Source organism: Anopheles moucheti, chromosome 3 (assembly GCF_943734755.1).
Source record: "Anopheles moucheti chromosome 3, idAnoMoucSN_F20_07, whole genome shotgun sequence".
In the NCBI taxonomy this organism is placed as follows: domain Eukaryota; kingdom Metazoa; phylum Arthropoda; class Insecta; order Diptera; family Culicidae; genus Anopheles; species Anopheles moucheti.
Genome location: NC_069141.1, coordinates 45,414,776 through 45,434,249, shown reverse-complemented (window position 1 = coordinate 45,434,249; position 19,474 = coordinate 45,414,776). Strand labels below are relative to the sequence as shown.

The 19,474-nt window shown below is 40.5% G+C and overlaps 1 protein-coding gene across 1 annotated transcript; it reads right to left on the bottom strand.

Moving 5' to 3' along the window:
- Positions 1 to 12,402: 12,402 nt before the first annotated feature.
- Positions 12,403 to 14,355, bottom strand: LOC128304303 (golgin subfamily A member 6-like protein 25). Its single transcript, XM_053041475.1, has 2 exons — positions 14,317 to 14,355; positions 12,403 to 13,284 (listed from the first exon to the last, which is right to left on the bottom strand). Exons 1-2 carry the CDS (start codon positions 14,353 to 14,355, stop codon positions 12,403 to 12,405), a joined length of 921 nt encoding a protein of 306 aa, XP_052897435.1.
- Between the last annotated feature and the right edge of the window lie 5,119 nt (positions 14,356 to 19,474).

The window sequence follows — 19,474 nt, the reverse complement described above, 5'->3', positions numbered from 1 at the left end:
CTTGCACATGATCGTCGTCACGCGGCCTCTCAATTCTCATCCGTGAGATGACGGTGCGCTTCTCCGTGGCCCAGACTCTTGCACTGTATAACCAGCTGAACTGTGTCAGTTTCAATATTTTCACCTTTCTTTCCATTTCCATGCAGTAGTAGTTCCATTTGCTTTATGTATTTTCTTCTCGAAGCTTTGCTTTTGCTAAAGTACCGGTATCGGAACAAGGTTGTTCCCGCGCGTTCATACGTACAGATTCCTACCCGGCGTTTGCGTAATCGATTCGCGAGTTTTTTTTTGCTACGGCCACATATTATATCACCGGGGCGTCGTCAACGCTCGAAACACACTGATCCAGACAACTGCTCAGGACCAGTTCAGACGCCGTGGTGTCGTGTATGACGACCAAGTAAGGAAGCAGGAGTACTGACCACCACCACATGGGGGTGAAAAGTGTTTTGCACCCGCGTCAATGACGCAGCCCTGTGTGTGCTGTGTCCTCTCTCCGCTAGTCTTTTTCTCCGGGCCAAAACGGCGACGAAGAAATGGCGCCTCAAGGCCGTTATTAGAGGATTGTGTATCGATGATCGTGATTGATTTCTACTTTCGTTTTTGTTCAAAAACGAAAACAAATGGGTCGACTTATGTGTGTATCTTCTGTTCGTAAGGATTGGTGAGACACATTGTATGTTTTGCAATGGCGTAAAAACTGTTTAAATAAAATAATATCTTTTATAGCGAAGAATGATTATCTATTTCAATAAAATAGGTAAAATAAATAAAACAAAAGAATAATATATTCAAACAATTTTTAAACAAGCATTTGCCATGTTCTTTTAGATTGAGTTTCTTTCTCTTACTTGATGTGTGTGGTATGTGTTTGTTCACTGGTTTAAATACCAGATTAGCAGTAAGAAAATATTGAAATATGAAAATTTCTGTTTTATCCTAAAATGATGAATAGATAACGATTACATCGTCAGAGCGTGTTTTGATGAACGCTTACAACATTAGCGTATTTTTATACTAAAGTGTTCATAAAAATTAGCATTAGTATGTCAATATAAAAAAATTTCCATTATTATGAATATGTGACTGTTGATGGTTTGGCTGGTGGATCCTTTTAGAACAGCCTTAAATATAGGGTAGATAAGATAGATCCATCCGACATTGCTGTTTGGAGTTGGTGTCCACGGTGGATGTTATTTTTTAGCCGACGAAGGAGCTCATCCGTAGTTCCGTAGATTTCGACAACGACTAACGCCCGGCTACGACTGTATTACCTTGTAAGTGTACAAACGTTGAATCGACTGACTCGTCACGATCATCAGATACGCCGGCTCAAAGGAAAGTAATGCATGGTACCTAAACGTCACTAGGGGTTTAACGTCTTCCATGAGTGCGGTCAGTGCTACTAAAACGTGCAGCCAGCTAATTTGGGTGGCAATAAAATGTGAAAATACGATTTAGTCTGCGATTCAGTGCGAATGAATATGAAATGGTTGAACGCAATTAGCAGTTCAATATGGGCAATCGTCAATATCAAAGTTATCCATAAGCGGTCGTTAAAATTGTGTTTGTTTATGATGAATTGTTAAGTACTTTACCAGGTTGGATAGCCTTGTTCCTATTTCATACTTGATCCCTGTCACGATGCAGTATGTCCGTTTGAAGCATTGAGTGTTAGATAATATGGCAATTAATGATATGTGTGTTGTAATCGGATTGTTGTATTTATATTTCGTTGCAAGCACTTTCTTGTTCTAAGCTGTTGTCAGAGCATAAAAATGATCTCTTCCTGTCTTGGTTGAATAAATAATATTTGCAAAGAGCAATGCAATTATTAATCCAGAAGTTGGAGATAGAAAATTATGGTACAAAATACAATATTATTTAGCACAATATGTACAATAATACCAATGTACATACCCGATTATTACATGTAATCATGGGGTCTATCTATAAGCTTATGCAGCATTTGCAGTGTTAATTGTAGTGAGCAGTGTGTTGAATAATGCAGCTTTTACCGTGTGAAACCAAGAAGCATATGCACAACATAATCACACTGTGTCTCGTTTACACTAGTTGCTTCATTTTGCTTATCAGGGTTCATAGTTTACTTTGGAATAGTGTTGTTACGCATTACCACGATATAAAGAACAATGAAGGTGGCAAGTGGGATGAAAAACATGGGGTAAGCGTATTGATTTTAAGATAAATGTGTGTTTTATGTTCAGAAATGTTCGATATGGAAGTTTCTGTGCATGGCTTTTTAGTGCCATATGATGTGTTGGTGATGTTTGTTAAAATATTAACTAGAACTTTGATAAAATAAGGATAACGCTTGATAAGAGAAATCTTTAACCCAAACTTCAGTCGTTGCTTCCTGAGGATCAGTACTGCTGGCCAGATGCGACTGTTCCGATCTTGAGCAACACTTCCACAAAACAAAAATCATCTTGTCCAGCAACTTCTTTGTTGTTTGACTGATTGCTTCAATCTGCAGGAGGAACGCAGAGATCCCTTTGCCTTCGATCTTCGCCTTCATATTCTGTTGCATTTTACGAAGATGTCTGCTGTCGGGCAGCCATAGTAAGAGTACTACCTTGAACTTTGACTCCGACTTGTGTATAAGGATAGAAGAAGATAAAATAGAAGCCAGATTGATCATAACGTAGTGTCTTATCGTGTATAACTTGTACGCCTCGGAGTGACATCTACAGTTTGTGCAAAGCCTCAAAACTAGTTGTCTTACTAGTTTCGTAGTGGTCATTACACATTAAATGTTTCTTTTTCGTCAGAACGGCCTGGCCGTATCGACTTTATTTTACCACGCAGCCGGATAGTCAGTCCTTGCTACGATAGAACGGTTCGGAAGGGATTTTGTCTCGGTTTTGGCGTGTTTGGGCGTGTTTGGGGCGGTTTTGGGGGCCGTTACGAGCCGCGTCAAACACATGGACTGATATTAGTTAGATAGTTAAATTTAGTTCCGTTGTTGAACATTTTTTAGCATACATTAGTGCTTTTGACACTAATTATTTAGTTAGTTTAGTTTATTTAAATCTCTACTCGTTGTTGTGAGTTCTAGTAAGCTACTTGGCTGATGTAAATTTAGGCGGCTGTACGTGATTTGAGTTTGCAATTAAGGGAAAAAAGTGTTGGCTTTAAAAAACCCTTGGATAAGAAAAAGCCTGAAGCTACTGTTATTAACCTACTCTCATTACTAGTACCTAATCTAAACAAATATCTTACATTATTGTGGACGAAATACTTATTAACTAAAAGTTTAAGAGAACAATTTTCTCAGTATTCCTAACGCATTTAGCTTTGGCATTTAGCTTTGTATGTCAGGTTTTGCTTGTTTAATACGTTGAATATCGTTGGTGTGTTACATTATAAGTGAAGTGTATAGTTTTATACCAAGAGGGGACTTTAAGATTGGTTTTCAAAAATTTGTTTTGGGATCTTTGTAATTTTAATTTATGTGAGAATGCACAATTTAACCACACTGGTGATGCAGAGGTAATAATTGGTCGGACTAATGCTTTGTACAATAGAAATTTTCATTGACTGATAATTTTGTAATATTTTCGGTGCGCATGATAAGATGAAAACACGAAACAGGGCTGGGTTTTCTATCGGTGGAAAAACTAACGGCAAAAAATCGCCGAAAAGTGTCGATTTTTAATGCATACGTTATCAATGTTATCTACTTCGGCACGCAAATTTACTCCTTTTAAAATTTTACCCGAAAAGTTTGTGAGAAGCGGTCAAAAGAAGCAAATATTTACGCGGAGTAATTTAACGGACAGATTTAGGCGGGAAACAATACGCAGAATGCTTAATGCAGCGACGGAAATATTATGCAATAGTTTCTGCATTAGCAGGTAGGACATAAAAACGAATGGAATAGGAATGGAAAAGAAACTGCTACCCGCATCATGCTTGCATGATGTCAGAAGGCTCAAAATAGGCCACCACCAAATACTGCATAGGCTCGATCGGACACTCATAACTGGTTAGCTCTCCTACGGGATCGTGCAAGTTAATGTAAGCAAGTGGCATCGAATGACGGAAGAAAGGTAATAGAAGAAACATGAATCGCAAACATACATACAAACATCAGCAGAAGACCACAAACACACTCAGCACGATGGAAATGCACCGTGGTTCGGAAGCGCATAGGTTATTCCGCTCGTTACCCAAGGTTGGTTGATTAACTTACAGCGATTTTCAGTCGTTCGTCCGCCAAAGCTCGTTACCAATGGTTCGTGACATTCCTATAGAAGGGCAAGATACGTCCTATGTTCCCGACTGTTAAATTTCATCCGCTACCAGATTCTTTAAAAGGAGTGGAAAATGTGTCTCCGCAAAAAACACTTTCACTTCGGCCGTACGATGAATGCAAACGGAGCGTTAGAAAAGCGCACAGCATTTATGGGAGGGGAAGTGTGATAGATGACACAGCACCCAGAGGACCTGGAGGGTTTTGTGTTGTTATGAAATTATCACTGCTTCCTGCTCTACGTCACTTTTCCCTAGAGCGTTATCACCGATCACCGAGTGGTCTGAATAAATGATCTTTCTCTCCCCTTTGTGTAATGCACAACATAATCAACCGAAGCAAAGGTCTCCTCTACACACTCAATTCTCTGTCGAAAGTTTTTTGTTTTAACGCTAAAATAATTGGGTCAAGAGGGGATGTTAACGCTTGCATTCTGTTGCATAATATCCTCACCCACATTTAGCAACAGGATCCAGTTCGCTTTATTTCTGTACGTTCCGTGCGTAATATGGACATGAGCGGCTATACTTTCTCCGTGCAATCTGACTTAAGCTTTAATAACTTCAGCAGGAAATAAAAATCGTAGACCAGTCGAAGTGACTCCAGATAGTACTCGACGTTCCTTTCAATGATACTCTGTCTGATTGCGTCCTGAGTGCAAATGCCGCTGGTAAAATGTAATTTATGATAATATTTTAGTTTCCCATAAGAATACCGCAATGCAATAGACAGCTATGACATAACAATTGCAATAAACTGTATTCACTGACTATTTCGCTTACGTAAAACGTAGTTGGAAAGGATAACTAACTCGTCTCCAGTAAATTGCGTCAAATCGATGTGCTCTTGACATTAAACTAATTTTCCTCTGATAGGTGTTAATCATACAGCAGTCACAGGATAATGATGTACAGGGGTGATCTCAAAATTAATTTACATAATTGAACTATTAAACATCAACTGGAGCAGGTTATTAATGCATGATCATGCGTAAGCGAAGATAGTAACCCTGGCATTGAACTGCCTTGGGGGGATGGGATCAGAAAAGTATAACTCGTTTGATCGTTTGACCCGTTTCAGTACATGCTTTTGTAGCAATTTAATCCCATATGTGTCGGGTATAATTCATCTTCACCAACATGAAACGAATCAATTAGTTCTACGTTTATTGTAATGATGCAGAAGATTTTTTTAATCCTACTTTGATAATCCGGAAATGGCTTTCATTATCCTTTCTCTTTCCTTTTGTTATGTGTTTTGATTTTTGCTGTTAATACTGTTGCAAATAAAAACGTTTTTTTTCTGTTGCTGCATTACGTCATCATTCAGTGATAAATGAAAAATTATTGACCGTTAGCTAATGGGAAAAGGTGTCGCTGAAGTCTACTTTTACCACCAATATTGCTTCCCATCTGGATTTGGTGTTCAGGTGGAAGTAAACTGGTCATATACGTGAATTCGAATTGCCTTTATCTGATTAGGAAGCATATGTGATTGAAGTAATCTGTAGAAGAGGGAGAAAACACGTGCAAATATATTGACGGCATCGGCCGGCATCGTCAGTGTTTCTTTTCCACATGCTGTGTGAATACGTAACATTGGATTGGAACGCTTCCGTCGCACAACATATGAGGGTTCTCCGTAGAGAATGTTGACACGGGAAGAGGTTTCCTACTTCTCGGGAAGCTGCGGGTAGGATAAGTCGATAGCAAAGCAAAACGAGTTTTTGGAAAACTATTATTTAATGGGTTCGCTTTAGTACATAGCACGCAGCACGAACATACGCGAGCCTGGTGGTGCCACGAGGTAGCACTGATAGGACACAAGCGTGCGTTTACTTTTACGACTATGTTTTGATGCCATACTTTTAGCTGATGGTAGTTACTTCCAGGTTACCGCATACCAAAACGGAATAAAACCTTCTTTTTGCAGATATGCCTAGGGGAAAACGTACGGAAAGAGAAAAACAGGTTGATGTTATTGTGACTAGTGATACTGCTGCAGCTTCAGCTTCAGAAAACGAATTTGGTCAACTAAGTAAATGACAAAATGTAAGTCAATCTAGGAATCAGGAAGTCCGGAAGTCAGGAAGTTCATGGGTTTAAATAATTATTTCACGGTATATAATATTGAACTTATAATAATCAAGTACATAGAGCCAGTAACGTATAGTTTTATATGTAATTGTTGATTTTATGTTCCCGATGTACTGATATAATTGCTAATCTCCATTTTTTATTTTTGTTACTATACACATTATTCGATATAAGACGAAGGATTAAATTTGTTGTGAGTAATAATTTCCTTTTTTCCTGTTGGAATTGTCATATTGGATTAATTAATTTCAATGGAGAAAGCTGCTTTCAGGAACGAATTAATCGCATATATAAATATTTGTACCAAAAAAGTCAATTAGTCGGTTCAGTTTAGACTCGATCTAACGACTTATGGTGTTTACAAGAGTAACGTTGAGTCCTTGGTTAATGTATTCTTGATGTCTAATGAAAGTTATCAAAAAAAGACCACCCAAAGAGAAAAAAATGTAACAAAAATATATAGTTCACATAGCACTAGATATCGTTAAACGTTTGGATTAATTTTCAAATTTCAAATTCCTTTTTGGTTGGGTTTCATTCAAACAAAGTTTACAAGGTGTTTGAATACAAATTTTCAGCATTAAGTACTCATCGTAATGTATTGCTATTGTTGCCAGTTAAGTATGTGCATGTTGTTCTTCCGGATAGATCAGCACAAGGTGGATGGGTGTAATCTAGATTTTCCTCTCTTAGCACGTTGGAGAAAAGTTCCTTGCATCAGACGAGTTTCTGCTGCAGCCATATGATGTGCAAAATGACGAAGAGAAGTCTTCCTACGTGGTCTATATTCCTCAATTCAATAAAAACATTTACAGTGTATCGTTCGTAATGATTTAAGGGCTAGTAGTCGGAAACTCCCGTTGCTATTAATTTAAAAACAACATTATATTCGACGTACACTGCGAATATGACAATAATACACTCCCCGAATATGATCCTATCAAATTTTTGTTCCGTCTTAGATGATATTATCGATTCTCAACCAGCTTAAGACGGTGATAATCTCTGTCGGCTTTCAACACTTTGACCATCGATTTGACTACAATGTTTATTTGTTTATTTCATCGACCCTCTGTCCCGCTTTCGTGTTGGTTTCCGTCAATCTTCCTAGACCTAATATTTTTAAGGTTGTTGTGCCGATAATAACTTTAACTTGTGGCAGACAATTGCGTTAATAAAAATTATGATAATAATAATAATCTCGGATGAAATTCCCATGCAGTTCGAGCAAGTCGTCGTGCGTCGATCTCGAGAAATGTATGAAGAAATGTATCATACCATTTGCTACAGAGTTATGACTTTATCTCTCCCACTGTGTTTGTGTATGCGGATTGCAGAAATTCCGGCGAATTTCAGAGTTTAAAAAATTCAAAAGAAAATTAGCTCTGTAAAATAACGTTAAAAAATGTTAAAATGTTTAAAGCCGAATAAAAAAGAATGAAAATAGATTGTGATTATAAGACAAATAGTATATAGAGAGAAATATTAATTGAAACTAATTGACATTAGAAATTAAGAAACCAGTTTTAAAATTTCAATAAAGAACAAGATTTGTGATCCAAACAACCGTTATCGTAAGTATTTTTGTATTTTTGTACAATATGTTTATCAAACTATTTATTATTATGTATTTAGACCGTTTAGTCGATGATCATACTAAGAGCATTTATTATGTTATTCATTATGTCGATTTTATTCAACGTGTTCAAACAAACGTTTGAACAAGAACACATTTAATCAATTCAAAAATAACTAAACAATACACCAGTTCTGATTTGTGATTCACATATGTGAGAAAATTGCATACAATAAAGTTGATCTGCGTACGGTTTTATAGATTGAAATATTTCACGGCAGAAATCGTCATTAACCTTTCGTACCTTGACGGAGCATTGAACTCTTTTTAATTTTTCAATCCGTATATTGTAAATGACTACAATATATTGCGGTATTCGTTAATGTGTGCTTTTATATGTAAAAATACGAACAACAAGAATGACGAATGCTGACTGTGTGTATAGTATTGCCAATGAACGGGAAGTATATTTTGTGTTATAGAATTAATTGTGCGAATCGAATGCGCAAATCAGCAATACACGACTAAGCAATACATCTGATGTGGGTTCAGACTAGACTAGACTGTGCTTGCTATGGGCCTGACTAGACTACTCAGCTATCAGTAATTCCAGTCACAGATAGCTAGGCCAATGCCAAAGGGCAATGTTTTAGTATAGACACCGATTGTAGTGATAACCGTTAAGAAAAAGAAATAAAATGAAACCTTTATTTTAGAAACACACACCTGTTTGGATTCTCCACGTGTAAATTGTTCTGTAAGTCAAATATTAATATTCTGCAGAATTGATATTTCTATTAGTCAAAAATATTATAAAATTAGCACAATAACTAGAGAACGTACTCGTGCATGGTTTTATTGTGGAATTCGTATTAAGCATCTGTTATGACTAAAATCATACAAAATTTTGAAAATCCTCTTGGGAGGGATGACCTACTCTACATGCTTCTCACTCTACGGCTGGCTACGTAATCGTTGTATTGGTAGTCTTATGCTTTCGACGCTCAGTCATTTTTTTGCCATCACAATATAATTGGATTGTGTGACTGTAGTAATTGGCAAGTTGCAGTGGTAACGGTGTTAGTATTCACACGACAAACCCCGTATTAAATCATACGCAGTCTGCTCCCACGTACGGATGACAAGATTCCCTTGCCGGACCACCTGCGAGAAACTAATGAGAATGATAGGCAGATTGGCAAGTTCTGAAGAGGATGTTTATTGTTAAATGTAAAAAAATACAATCAAAGCTATTACTTTTCATGCTTTTTAATAAGTTGTGGTATTTGATAGTTCCATTACAATCAATCTCTGCTCGTATTGCATTTTCCGGCTGCTGCAGAATACATCAGTTACTTTTTATGTATCGGCTAATCGTGCCATCTTATCTCTGCTCTACCTCACCACGACCCCCGCTCAGCGATTATGCAAGCGTAATGTAAATTTGACCGTCTATATTTTGGGTGCCTACAACTTTTTATGTATCCACTAGCTTTCGGAAAATTTCTCCCTGCGGTGATTATGGTCTGCGTTGATAGTGCATGTAACATTTTTACCTTGCGTCACACTTCTTTTTCACGGAGTTTTCCATTAAGCCGCGAAGCGTTGGATCATCCTAAGTTGTAAATGTGGAAGCTGTGATGAAAAAAAAAACAGAGGAACGGCAAACTACCCCTCCAAAAGTTTTTACTTACCCAAGCGACACCAAGGGATGGCGTACTGGGAGCGGTTTTTTGTTTTGTTTCTCATCTTCACGTTTTCCACCACTGCCGCAGTTGCAAGGGACGTGGGAAAGCGCGTGGCCGGCGTCAAAGTGAATGCCAATTGCGCGTAAATGAAGATCAAGAGCGGCTATTTGCAGCGTTGCGGAAAGAAAACTCAAACCGTTCAGACCGGGGCACAAAACAGTGCATTTCCCCTATTTACTATAACGTGCCACGGCGCATTGCTGAAGGCCACCACCATTTGTGCGGCATATCACAAAACGCGATAATGATTTGTGATCGTTGCCGCATACACGCACCCGTCGCAGCCAAACAGCAGTAGTAGTTTTTACCCTTTTGGATGGGTTTTTTAATGGAGCGTTTAATAGAAATTCCACTTTCTGCTCATACGCATTTGGGCAGGCCACCAAAAAGCATCACGGCGTGCTTTTACGAGCTGTGTCTGTGTGTTCATGTGGTTTTGTGTGTGTGTGTGTTACTTACTTTATAAAATCTTTCAACTTTTAACTTTCCATTCGTAACGAACAGCCCGATGCGGAATCTACCGGAACCGGAAGCAGATGCGATGCGGAGCGGATTTATGTCGGGTTCACATACCACCTGTTTCTCACTCAATTTCTTTCGCCTTTTTTTGTCGCTGCCACGGCACAGCGGGAACTGGTGCTTTTGCCATGTTCGCGATGCTTCGGCGAAACCTCGTTTTTTGCACCTAAATCCAAAATACACCCCTATTAGCCCTGCCCCCAAAACAAAAAGTGGACATCGGAAGCGTTGTTTCTTGTTTCACAGTTCATTTTTAATTTGACAAATGGAGCATTCGCTTGATCAATGAGATAACAACTATTTACACAATTATTTACAAAGGTACGATGAGTGTGTGATAGTTTGCATGAGGTACTTCTGTTTTGAACGCGCTCCGTGCGTTCCCAATCGCTGTGCTCAAGTCATTGTTTTTGCGTATAGGATTACTCTGTCTGGTATGGCAGAAAAAATAGTCGTAAGTTTTGTCCTGATCTTCCTGTATCGAAACCCTATAATCGTTTTCTATAACCGTCCTTAGCGAACAGCTTCTATTTCCTATTCTTAAAAACACATTTTTGTTGGCTCGCCATAACTTCTGAAACTGCTTTTGTCTTTCGCAAGGTGGGATATTAAGTTGTTCTGTCTTTTCAACAATCGTTTACACATTTTGACTAAATTGATTGACTGAAAACGAACAGCGCGTGGATCTGATAATACGCATCGTCTCATTATTTCTGTCGTTCCGTGCCGTATGTGTGCATCGTGCCACAGTAAGGGGGTTAGTCGATCGATCTGGTAGTAGGAAAGAGTTGGGAGGAAAATAAAGTAACAAAGCATTCAGTAATTTCGTTTCCAATCAAAACACACCACTGTTGTCCGTCCGTCTACCAGTTTCGCAACACAACTTCCGCGTCGTTGTGCTTTCGCTTGTGCATGCAGCAGAAGCCAACGTCTAATGCAATTTAGCGATGAGCGACGTAAGATGGACAAATGGTTGAAAAGCAAAAATACTCATCAACTCAAGCAAAGTTTCTGTGTTGAGTGTGAAAATTCCGATTCGATTCATAAGCACTTCCATCGCTCATCGACCTGCATGAAGACAGCACAACAAAACATTCGGTAGCGATGAAAAAAAAAGTTCCGTTGATGATCTCATCGTCACGTAGAAGCGACGCTGTTGATCGAAAAACGCCCGCTCGAACTTATCATGTTACATGCTAAATTACCTTGCAAATTGCGATGAATCGATCATTTATCGATCGTTCGTAACACAAAAAAAAACGCGCGCATTCGACAAGTGGGAGGTCGAATGTCACCGTTGTTTGCACACGATGGTGTTGATCTTCAGTGTGTCTTTTGACATGTCCATCTTCCTTCCAACACACCTGCCTACTTGTTGGATCAAGTGGTAAAACAATGAATTCAGCTCGCTTACGTTTTTTGTCTCATATCGCGACGAACGAAAAACAAAAAACACGATACATTACGATGATTGCTGAGCTCCCGTGCTTTTGATACGCGATGATGGCGTCTGCGTTTTTTTTTTCAAACAAAGGGAGGAAATCATTATTTTTCATCTCAGACCCAGAAACCCTTTTGTCTACCCTGATGTTTGTGCAAAATGATCTTCACTCTCACTACAACGATCATCACACGACGGTTTGTCTGGCTGAAGATTGGGGCGGGAGAAATGAAAATGAGCAAGTCTCTCCTCTTCAACGTCGTCTACGGTACTTCCTTCGGCAGTAGCACGATGGACAATTGAGGCAGGTCGGAAGTCGAAACACGTAGATCGGAACGGCCGACGTGTTGGCAAATGAGCTGGAAGCAGCCGTGTGGGAACTACTTAATACGGGCGATGATGTAATAATTCGCCCTCGGGAAATTACGGGCGCTTTTCAAGATGAGCACCACTGTGTAAGAAAATGACGCTTTGGTTACTACTGGCAACGATAATGGTTTGGTGAAATGTTAGTAGTGAGGAAAGGAAAGAAATGAAAAGAATGAATAAAGCAGAATGAATGAAGACTAGAATGATCGACTGAAGACGAGCGCTCGGAACGACGCAAAACAAAAGCTGAAATCATTACAAACTACTACGGGGAAAACATAGGAAAGGGATAAACGATAGAGAAGAAAACAATCTATCATTCTAACCACTAGTAAGAGTTCTACTGGGTGCTTACTATATCTAGTGCGCTTTTCCGACTAATGCCATCCGTGGCTGACTGGTACGCAGGCCTTCTCCCAGACCGGTTTCCACACTTTCTTCCAGGCAGGGACCTGAATTTCCTTCCAGGCTGGGACCTTAATCTCTTTCCAATCTTCCTTCCATTCGAGCTTCTTCTCGGTTGCCCACTCCTGTTTCTTCTCGATGCGCCAGATCTCGACCTTCTCCTCCTTCCACAGTTCTTCCTTCTTCTTCACCCAGATCTGCTTCTTCTCGGTACGCCACACCTGCACCCACTCTTCCTTCCATTCTAGCTTCTTCTCGGTTTTCCATTCCTCTTTCTTGACCGTCTTCCAGACCTTCTTCCACAGGGGCTTCCAGACCATTTTCTTCTTCCACAGATCATGGCTCGTGTACTCCCAACCGTGCTCGTCCTTGCCTAGGTACTTCTCGCCAGGAATGCCAACCTTGACCGTGTCGGGAACCCAAATCTGTTTCCATTCTGGTACCTGCACTTCCTTCCAGACCGGAACCTGTACCTCGCGCCAGATCGGTTTGTTAACCTTCTTCCAATCCGGCACCTGTACCTCCTTCCAGGCTGGTATTTCCGTTTCCTTCCAGTACGGTTTCTTGATGATCTTCCAGTCTGGCACCTTTACTTCGCGCCAGATCGGAACTTCCACCACCTTCCAGACCGGGATCTGTTGCTTTTTCCACTCGGACTTCCACACCTCCACCTTTTTCGACTCCCAGACCTTCTTCCAGTCCTCCTTCCAGGCCAACTTCTTCTCCCAGACGCACTTTGGTTCGTGGTGGTCGTGACCCTTGTTGAAGAAGAACGGAGCAGGGCTTCGCTTTTGTCGAATGGCAACTGAGTCGTCCGCTAGAACCAAAGACACACAGAGGCAGCCCAAGAAGGCCTGTTGGGAGTATGGACGAAAGGATGAAGAACAAACAGTACAGTGATTAGTCAATTGAGCGTGATGAAAATTACAACAATAAAATGAAATATTTTGACTAATCAGCGTTACAGGGCGTTACGTTACATCAAAGCTACATGCAAAAGTGCGTTATTCGCAATACTTCGACAAGTAAACTTAAATGTAAAGTTAAAACATTGCAACTATTTTAATTAGACGAATATTACTAAATTCCTAACATTTTTGAAGTAAAATAGATTGCGCAATAATATCCCTTTTCGACGATGAACGAATATGCTATGCTCTGTCAAGGGAATAAATTGAAGTGACGTAGAAGTGCTGCACAAAAATGTTGAATTCCGTTTCAAATTCCAAAGCAATTCTTATGTCTTTGTCCCGCATTCATTATTCGGCCGTTTTGATTACTTTCACATTTGCCGAAATAAATGTAACGTTTTTAAAACATGTAACTTTTTTCTACCGACACTTTTGACAGTTCTTTAACTGTTCTATGCACAGTTCTTAAAGCCACATTTTAATGTCACACACAGCCACGTGCTCATTGTTAGGTGATCGTTCACGAGAACTTGTGTGTCTTCTTTGGCTCGAACTCCTTTTAAAGTTGCTTCTTGCATCCTTATCGGCATTACAAGGTAAACGTTCAATAATGAGATGATCGTAGCACAACACTTAATTATATTGCGCAGCCGAGTGTTCGCGATTCTTCACAGCCAGTGTGTTTCAAGAGTCTACATTTTGCACCAATGCGCCACCGTAACTGCATGTTGTCCACCGGGTAAACTTTGTTTCAAATGTCCATAGTTGGAAATGTCAGATCTAGATCGATGCGGGATGCTGTTTTCACGGTCGTAGCAATTAGATGAGTACCGATGCTCATTAACCAATTTTGAAGCACATGCACGACCCACACCACACAATATACACGATCACACACTCTTATAGTTATTGATTAGATCACGCTGAACAGTATCTTAAAACCCCAAACCATGGAACCCGTATTGGAACACTAACCAGCAGCGTTAACGACCTCATCTTGGATGGTCGACGCATGGATTTGGTAGTTGGCAAACTAATCCACACACTACACTTCTTGACCACGCTGGTCTTGATACTGTCGATAAATTGAAGAAGACCGTGCATTTTATACCGAAAAAACGTGCAACTTGTGCACCTTCCATTTCTCCTGCGAAAACGAACACGCGGCTGCTAGTGAATGGGGGTTCTGCATAGGCAACCGAAGACCCGGTGGCTCTAGCCATCCATTCGATATACCGAACGGGCGGCTGCGGCTACGAAGGCTACGAAGTTCTCTAACAAGCTCCCCTCTATTGCGTACTGGTGCCAGGTCGGTCGGGTAGCTTGGTCGCTGATTGAAGTCTCCCCCGTTCATGCCAGTTGGCGCGCAGAAGAAAAGCGAAAGCACTCGCCAAAAAAGCTGAAAAGCGTACATAGGTATGCTGGTTTTCCGCCTTGATGAGAGGGACAGCGTGGCGTACGCTGGGCTGTAGAATGTGGCCTGAGAAGCGGCCAAACGAAAGTGACAGTGATATCGAATTCCGAAGTAGCCGCCCCACCATCGGCAGTGGCGGCGCAGACACTACGCCGCAGGATGCAGTTGCGTGAAACGAACTTGCAGTTCGCACTTTGGTTACACTGTGGTCTGACGGTGATTGGTGCTGCCTTGCATGCGGGCACCGTGTGAGGTGGACGCGATATGTGTGGCTTGAAGTGCGAGCTTGAAGCATGTGTTTGAATGATTTGGGACAAAGTTTTTTTTTTATTGTGGTCTTTCTGTCGTTTTTATAGCGTGAAACTAAACGGTTTAATTAAATTGCACAAAGATGAAGAGATTCCGTAAAGGGAAACATGTTTACTATTTAAAGCTTTAAGTGTTTATTTTTTCAATGCTGATTGAATCTCAGACCATTGTACGCATTATGTTTAATAATCTATTAGCAAAAGAATTGTCAGTAAATATTGTTTTGCTAAATACCTGAAGCTTTTGGATCAAGTTCAGAACTAGCGACTGCAATTTCTATACACCTGTTGTGGAAGGCCGGTCATCTCAAACCCTCCCTGGGTGAGATGTTGGAAAAATGACCGAATCAGAAACGGCAGGAAATAACAAATCAACTGCCATCGAGGTTAGTTGTACCGCTGCACCACAGCAGTGGCAGTATCAATGTGGTTGCTCTTACGGGAAATCTTACGGCTACGCTTCTTTCCATGGTACAACTAGACAGATGAAGTCACTAGAAATTACCATCGCAAATAGTGTGAGCAGAGAACTGCTGTATTTGTCGAGGGCCATGCAGTGCAGCTCATTTCAAGTTCGATATCTATCTCTTTGTTCGTTTCCTTCCTTTTTCCGTACCAAACTGATACATAATTCTTCTTTTATGAGCCATACGTAACGCGGTCGAGTATTTAGTTGTTGTTGTTCTCTGCGCCATCTCTTTTCTTTTAGCAATTCTACCGGAAGAGCCTAAGATTATGCTAGGGAAGGAAAGTATATCTGGCTGTTATTCGATTTAACATTTTATCCGTTGATATATTGAAGAATAATCGTATCTAAATTTTAAATTTAGTTTTGGAAAATTTTTCGTTGCTTCATTGCATTCATTGCTGTTTATTGAACGCGAAGCTATTTATGGAACGTATTAATACGCAAAGTGTATTGGATTATAGTTAAAGCGCAAAACGAGCGTACCAGCTAAAAAGCACACAGCAATAAAGCTACAATAAAGTGTCATGCACGCCAAAACAGGGTTGTTGACCTTAACACCCTCCACTTTTTCTGCTATGACACAGTTACAATAGCCGTCATGGTATCCTTTATGCCATCAAACCACCTGAAGCGTTCGTAGGTTTTGGTTATTTTAAACCAAGGATGATTTGCGTTTTTCTGTGGCGTTTACGCCGCTGGATGACAAAGAGATGATCGAAAACAAAACAAAACAAAAGTAATGGAAAATATTGTTCATGTAACACGAATGCAATGAGATACACTTAATCGTTTCATTAATTGTTTGGATCTTTTTATAGTATTAATCGATGATGTTATCAACTTTGCAGTTATATACTTTATTCAACGAACATGAATCACATACCACAAAGCGAAAGATTCGTTTTAAGACGGTCTATTAAGACCATCGAGATCAATCCGGTTCGTCGTACGCAGTTTAACAATGCCATTGCAAATCTTACGAGAGTTGCTTCTTCCTATTGTTCACAAAGAAACAACAGGTTCGATCCATAGAGGGCGTTTCAGGTACATTCGAAAAGTGTCCGTTTTATGATCGCTCTTCACTCCCTTTTAGGATATTGTGGCACATAAAGCAACGCACATACCCATTGCATAATAACCATTCCGTACGATGGGGATGGTACGATCGGATTTTCCTTCAACATGATCTGCTGCTGGCCAGCCCGCAAATAGGGGCTTTTTTTCGGTTAAATTTTAATTTTGTTTTCTTTGGCTTGGCTTGGTTCACTTCTTTCACATTAGCCTCTTCCTACGCTCTTCACTCATTATGGAGCGGTAACGATATGATACAGCTCCTTTTCTCGGTCACGTCACAACCGCAGGCTGTGTTGGAATGCGTACAATCACTTTTTTGGGGATTGTTTTTTCCTGCTTCCCCATCGTCGTCTCCCGGGGGAGAGCAGGGTTACGCTTTTTTTGCCGATCGTTTCTGGAACAACTTTGGTACTTTTACTTTTCGTTTTCCCGTAGCGTCTCTGCGTTGTACCACTTTTCCTCAGCAGTAATGGTTCCGAAGGTCAAATCCATTTCAGGACAAAAAGATGTATCAGTGACCGTAAATTTCGCGATGCTTTTGAAGGCATACGTACCCCGATACGGGGGCCTGACAAGAAGTGTAATTGGTACGTGTGCGTGTGCGAAACGGATGAAGATGGAGCCATCACTCTGTCGGTACAGCAATAATGGTCGACGATTAAAAACAAAGTCATCCCTGTGTAAACGCTCACTGGTTTGGCTGGAGTCCATTAACCGTTTCGCTGCTACTTAGGATTATTTGTCACTAGATTATCTGAAACTTTTGGAGCAGTGTCCGTTATGTAACCATCCCTTTTTCAAATCCGATCCAGGACAGTACAGTGTGGGGCTGCATAATAGATCATATAATAGGGGCACTTTTTTCCCTATAAAATTAGAGCTCTGACACATGACGAACAGCGTCGAAAACAGATCGATGTCGATGTCAGAAAATGAGCGAAGGAAGCAATGCGTAATCATATTTGGATCGGTTGACACAGCCCAAATAGTACCATGCACGAGCTACCACAATTACAGCCACATGGTTCAAAATGAGGGAGAGCTACGGGAACCATCAGCGCGCTGCTATATAAATCATTCAGCGAGCAGACAGCACTGTGACGGATATCGTTTATTGATCACCTAAACACTTGCGTGTTCCGAAAGATAGATCAAATCGAAAAATATGTGATCGTCTTTGACGTGTGTGTTATCCAACGTTCGTCAATCAACGTTTTTTCGCCGTCTCGCTTTCCCGGATGCAAGAAACGAGGAAAAGACCGGAACAGGTATGTCGTAAAACGACCAAACACCAAATGACTGCGCTTAGCTTCGTCGGATAAACCGAGATAAAGACAGAATAAAAACAAATACAATAATCACATTTGTGTTGAACTAGTGTTTGGTGGAACTAGCGCAACTGGGGAGGGATATTGAGACACTGTAAATGGCAATTATGTAAAGATAGTAACAGCAGACAAGAGGTAGGGTTAAATTTAATAGTTTAGTTAATTTTTCGTTTGAAAAACGAAACTAAGCTACTCTTTTCCAATCATGATTTTGTACTTCGCTTATTATTCGTTCAGAGCTGTTAAAACATAAAATTTTACATTTTATCCAAGTTGTTTTGTTCGCTGCTTAATAATAAAAAACCGTTCCATCATTACTGCAAATCTGTTTAACAGCAAAGAAAACAAACTGCGAAATTTACAATTAAAACAGTTACAACAGGCCATCCCTTGGCCGTGACTTCCATCGTTGGCGTGGCGCACGTTGCGAAGAACGGGCAGACGATGATGCTTACACGAACTGTGGCAAGAAGCAACAATCATCCACTTTCTTATGTGAAGCCTTTTCTGTGGCACAGGATTGAGGTAGCCAGAGGACCCACCGTCGTCTACCAGAATTGCATAATATCTACCCATACGCTACCATACGCTCACGAATACGATTCGATAATGGACACAGTCGCTACTTGCGCGCTGAAAATAACCACCAAGTCGAAAATGGTTTGTGCTCTCACCTACCTAGCGCCCAACCCCACTCTCCCATCCAGAAGCCCGTGGAATTGAACGGATTACCGCGCGGTGGAAAAAGTTCATTCCGTGCGAAGGATAGATAGGGAACCTGTTACCCACGGGCCAACCGGTGGCGAGCCTTAGCACTTTATCGGCTGCAAAGGTAACCAGGAAATCAAAATGTCAGCAATGGATGGAACCCGTTGGATAAGTGACAACAGACGGTACGATTCGGTAATGGAGTGAATAGTCATGGTTTGGCGAAATTCTATTCCTACCCCGCTTGCGCGGACACCTGCGTGCTGTACCGGTCGCATGGACGAATGATTTCCATCAAGTAACGCCTCTTGCGCCCATCTGCCAAAGACTTTTACTTTCATCTGGTTTCGAGCATTTTCAGCACGGCTGCTTCACGAAGACTTGTTGTTGCAGGAAAGATGGTTTTTAAATTGTATGTTTTGGTTTTTGGGGGATCTCTCAAGAGAGGATGTATCTTCCGCTGTTCCGGGTATTCATTAGTTTTGATTTGATATATTATTATGTTATTATTTATTGCATCGTGGATGGAAAACAAAGATCGCGTTGTATATTGTCACATCGTTTTGGCATAACAAAATAAAGGTAAAAAGTATATATACTACGACAGAAAATATCTCCTTCAAATTAGTCCTGCTTGGTTGAATTTTTCGGGAGAACTATTGAACATCAATCGTTGCATACATCATCCTTAGCAAAACCCCAACTGTTCGTTTTTCTTTCCATTCCCGGCACGAAAGGTTTCAAGGTGGTTTAAGGCTTTATTTGCAAAGCGAAAATAAAATAATCAAATCACGTCACTTTAATTAGCCTCGGTGGCGTTGCTATTAACCTT

Excerpts from the sequence above, each read along its gene's own strand:
- LOC128304303 (XM_053041475.1), bottom strand. The coding sequence starts at position 14,355 with ATGCGTCGACCATCCAAGATGAGGTCGTTAACGCTGCTG. Across the intron at positions 13,285-14,316 it reads TGAGGTCGTTAACGCTGCTG|GCCTTCTTGGGCTGCCTCTG; the intron begins GTTAGTGTTCCA and ends TACTCCCAACAG.